Raw genomic sequence first — 5,000 nt, forward strand, 5'->3', positions numbered from 1 at the left:
TATCCAAAAAGAAAATTGGAGGTAACCATGCATTTTTCGGAGATAATTATGCTTCAATTTGACAAAGAACGCCATACATTGCTTTGTACAAATATTGTCGAAAAATGCGTGGTTACCCCCAATTTTCTTTGAGGATTTCAATGCTAGTTGTTAAGATCTGCTTTTCCGGCATATTCAGTAAACCGCGCAAAAATACCTTTGAATTAGTAGGCACCGTCCTTAAGTCCAATCAGCTATAACACTTTTTTGTGGCTTGATAGGCGACGAACGACAAATGAAATGAAGGAACAGCAGTGACAAGACGCCCACTTATTAGCCAGTATCAAAAATACCATAATACTCATTGCTTGTCCCCCAAAATTTTGCATATTAAGCATTGTTATTATTTTTCTCTTGGGACTTACAATGGTCCCAAGAGAAACTGGAAACAATTGATAATGCAAAATTTTGGAGGGACAAACAAAGAGTATTATGGTATTTTGATACTCGTGAATTACTTGAAAAATACTTCTTCGTTTTAAGTGTTTATGTCACCTACAAAGATGAAACAAAAACGCAAACGATTCATTTCCGAAATCAAGAAAAAGGCTTGAAGGTCTCCAGATATTCGTGCAACGACATCTCAAAGGAAGTTTTGTTTTGATGCTAAAAGCCTGAACGGTGAATACATGTTTGTAAGGCCACTTCAGTGAAAAGATGTAATGGTGGGAGATACCCTGCTGGGAGGAGGTTTCCTTACTATCTCCCTCTTGTTTTGTCCCTAATCTCTCAGCAGGTTTGCATGTCATGTTGACTCCTTCGGAAACAAAGGAAAACAACTAGAACAACAAGCTGACAACCGGATAAGCGAATGATTTTATTACCTGGTAAAAAAATGATTGGCAGAAAGAAAGCTCTGCTCGCAAAGTAACAAAGGGAAGATACGAATAAATGTCTGACATGCAATACATAATGTACATGTGTGCATTTTGCCTCTGTTTTCTAAAGTTTTATTGAAAGACTTTTCACTGACAAACGTCTGTTCTTGTGCCTCAACTTTCATTTCGCGTTCAACAAATTAAACCTGACATGCCCTAAGTCTGGAAAATAAACTACCCAGAAGGAATTTCCTGTACGTCGTCTACCGTAATTTGTTTTCTTTTCGCTTTTCACATTTTGCAGTACACGTCTTCACGAACGTCTCTTTTTGTGCCTTACCTCCTTGCTGTCTCTATCTATGACGAAGGTATCGTTGAAATCGCCTATTGCTATTAACGCGCCAACAACATCAGCCTCACTGGCTATTATTCACTGTTAACACAGCTGCATTTAATACAAGCAAGTTCTTCGTAACAAACAAGTCTAACTTGAGAAGAGATCACTTCTGGAACACGATATTACGCACAGTGACAACTAGCTTATTTGTTAAGTCTATGGCTTCAGGCAAATGTCGGTCTCTCTAAACGATGGCACTGTTTTTTGTCAAGAGTCATTCTTTGAATTCCAAGAAAGACTGGAGTATCTTCTGGTGTTCAACAGCCATTGAAATACTCCTGTTAAGAAGGGAAAAGTCGTGATTACACAAAGGGAAACAAGAATACGGTGTAGTCCACTGGTTTTTTTGAATGTAAAGATCCAATCCAGCTCTCACCACAACCAAGATCGATCCTTATTAGTCCCAAAGATATCATTTTGCCAATAGAAAGCTCATGATGAATCCTGGGTCGCCCCAGTCCTTTGCAGGGGCAAACGTCCTAAATGAACCGCTTCACCGGCCATTTGCTCCAAAAAGGGAATGGAACGACCCAGGATTCCCTGTCAGCTTGAATAGCTTTACCATACACAACTCAGCAAACTTATATGACAACCGTGCATGACGCTGCATAAAGTTCGTAACTCAATTTCTCTTAAAAACCCTTCGGAACAATAAGATCTTTTGTAATGTAGAGGCATAGAGACGTCAATGGCATTGCCTTTTGTTATTGTAAGAAGATCAAGAAAAGAAGAAGTTTACCGTATTTGCGTGGACGGGTCAAAACGGAGGTTTTCGAATACGATGACATCAGAGGCTCGTGATGACACAGAGAGCGCATGCGCGCGCATACTCTTTAGGTAAAGGTTAGGGTTTTCGTGTATTCGTGTGGATGGGCAAATACGATTCGAAACGCTATGTGTGGACCCATATGTTTTTCATATACAGAGAAAAATCTCCGTTTTCGTTTGTTTTTTTAACGAGGCCAATATCCAGCCATCTTGACCAAACAAGCTTGGTAAATAAAGGATTTATTATATGGGATAAAACACTAAAAAATGATCTTTAATCTCGCAGGATCAAGCGAGAAATCCCGAGCAACCAGTAAGGCTCCATCTTGCCCGCTCGGGTAGCCAATCACAGCGCGGGATTTGGTTCATCTTGCCCGCTCACGGAGCTAGTCATACAATAAAACAAGTTATCTTCACGTGTGAAGATATCACGTTTTCGCGCGAAAGTTCACCTTGTATTTCATTGGTGTTTATATAATATCACTGATTTTAAGGAGAAGACCGATTTCTTTTATGGCTAAAAATCATTTTTTCAGATGATCTATGATAATCGTGACCAGAATCATGAAACAATTATGAGACAAAATTAATGAAGATTAAGGCAATAAACTCACCGTAAATGTTCGTGAAAAATGTTAGTTATTCTGTAGATGGAAGCCACCAATGCTGTAAATTAAAGGATTATTTGGGTAAGTGTAAGCGCTAATTTTCGTTAGCAAAAGCGAGGGGTATGTAAGCATCAAATCTGAGATTGTCAGGTTTCAGGGATTTGAAAAGAAGATAGAGAGAAGCTAGTGCAAAAAGCGCTTTAATAGCCCTTTTCACGGTTAGTTTTTCTCATTTGCATTACAATGTAATCTAACGTGGATGTGGGGCAATTTCTGGTTAAAACTGCAAAATAGCCCGAAATTGCCTCACATACATGCTAGATTACATTGTAATGCAAATGAGAAAAACTAACCGTGAAAAGGGCTATTCTCGGCTGTATTGATCTTACCTCAATTGTCATGATTGGCTCCTATTCGAACCCTTAGCCAATCAGAACAACGCTTCTATTTTTCCACGCTCGGCACCGGCTGCATGATACCAGTTCCAAGTTCTGATTGGTTTACCCGATTACCTGTGTTATTTGTATTTGGCTTGTGATTGGTGCACTCAATCGAAAACAGCGGCTAAAATATAGGCGCGTCGATTCGAGGCTGCAACTTGCAGGATAGGCAGTCGAATAAATGTAATAATTAACAATTATTCCATGAGCGCGCGTTGGATGTGAGATGGTAAATAGCAATCTTTAACCAGTCTCATATCCAACAAGCGCGAATGGAATAATTATTTTATTAAAATTTCATTAAATGCTGAACGCTTGGACACTTGGAAACTAAAGCCAAATTTTGTTTTGGCAACACTTGCGGCAAACAGTTTCCATATTAGGTCATACGGTATATGAGCTAATAACCAAGATCGAGTGAACCAATCAGAAAGCTAGAAACACAAATCCGAGATCGAGAATGGTTGCCGCCACAATCGAGAGAAACACAGTGTAACACTAGTGTTGACACAACTCTTGTGTCAACTCTCAGGTGTTTTGAGTCCCTAGGGAAACACTGAACAATAGAACTTGACTTTAACTCCCTAATGCGATCTCAACCAATGTAACAAAAATGTATTCCGCTGTCACACGGCTCTTATTGATAAGCGCTTTGACATGACGTCGTCTGCTGATGCCGAAGTTTGGAAACAAAAAGGAGGTAGGTGATTTGCCTTGGAAAGAATCTGAATAAACTGAAACTCGGAAATATCAGTAGAATTTCGGCGAGATACTTCATTTAAGTGAAACCACCTGAACGTATTCTCACATAGTTAAGAATGGCTGAGAGTAGTTCTGGAAAAGAAGCCTGGAAAAGGTTAAAATGGCTATATTTTTCGACACTTAAAGTGCCCATAACCCCAAAATATTTTGTTCGCTAAAATGAATCTTTGCACCTGTTCGAGACGCATTGCAGCCATTTTTTTCCTTTTTCTAACAAATCCTGCCATTTTATAGGCTTCGAAAGTTGCGAAAACCCAAGCATCTTTTGTTCACGACCGAGTCAGAAGGGGACTGGGTCTATCCCAGATTTGACGTCACCATCTACTTTGCATGCATTTTTACAAAGAGTTTATGCAATGTAAATCAGTTTGTGACGTCAAAACAGGAATAGACCCACTCCCCTTCTAACTCGGTCGTGAACAAAAGATGCTTGGATTTTCGCAACTTTCGAAGCCTCTAAAATGTCAGGATTTGTTAGAAAAAGGAAAAAATAGCCGCCATGCGTTTCGAACAGGTGCAAAGATTCATTTTAGCGAAATAAATATTTTGGGGTTATGGGCACTTTAAAACTACTGCAGCCCAAAGCACAAACTCGTAATCCAACAGAAATATTTCTGGGTGTGCCCAGAGTTTATAATATTCAAGACCCTTTCCACTTGTCAGGCATATTGCTGCTGAAAAGCCCTTTTCAGGGAGCGCAATAAACGTGTATGTATGTATGTATGTATGTATGTATTGCTGTTGTGCACCAAGACTCACTTGCTCTCAGTTGATAACGCAGACCATCTTTCCCTTGTGGCCGAGGAGGCCTGGCCTGAATGGCGGGCTTTGACGTCAAAGCTAGCGTCAGCTTGGAATGTTTGTCTAAGGCCTGCGTAAACAAACCAAACAGGTAAATCTCGTTCTGCAATGACTGCGCAACGAAAAAAGCTCATAAATTTAGAAATATATAACGACAAATAAGGGAATTAAAGGCAAGCGTTTAACGCGACTTTCTCAGGGAAAAAGTCGGTTAGTTCTTTGCGATAGCGCGTTACTCTCGTTAACCATGTCTTCGTTCACGCGAGCCACAATGGTTTATTCCAAAAATAAAGAAAAATGTGTATACAAATAGAGCTGAACTTCCAACCTTTCAATTCGTTTTACTTCTCAAAAACGGTCAGAAAAC

General features: G+C 39.7%; 1 protein-coding gene across 1 annotated transcript in view; it reads right to left on the reverse strand.

Moving 5' to 3' along the window:
• Positions 1–844: 844 nt before the first annotated feature.
• LOC137973030 (nucleoporin NDC1-like) overlaps positions 845–5,000 on the reverse strand; it is a 25,051-nt gene continuing 20,895 nt past the window's right edge. Inside the window, exons 21-23 of the mRNA XM_068819744.1 lie at positions 4,592–4,703; positions 2,637–2,688; positions 845–1,532 (exon numbers count right to left, since the gene is read on the reverse strand). Coding sequence (XP_068675845.1) covers positions 1,469–1,532; positions 2,637–2,688; positions 4,592–4,703 — 228 coding nt within the window. The 3' untranslated portion in view covers positions 845–1,468. The remainder of the gene's footprint in view (positions 1,533–2,636; positions 2,689–4,591; positions 4,704–5,000) is intronic.

The sequence above is a fragment of the Montipora foliosa genome, chromosome 10 (genome assembly GCF_036669935.1).
Source record: "Montipora foliosa isolate CH-2021 chromosome 10, ASM3666993v2, whole genome shotgun sequence".
NCBI lineage: Eukaryota > Metazoa > Cnidaria > Anthozoa > Scleractinia > Acroporidae > Montipora > Montipora foliosa.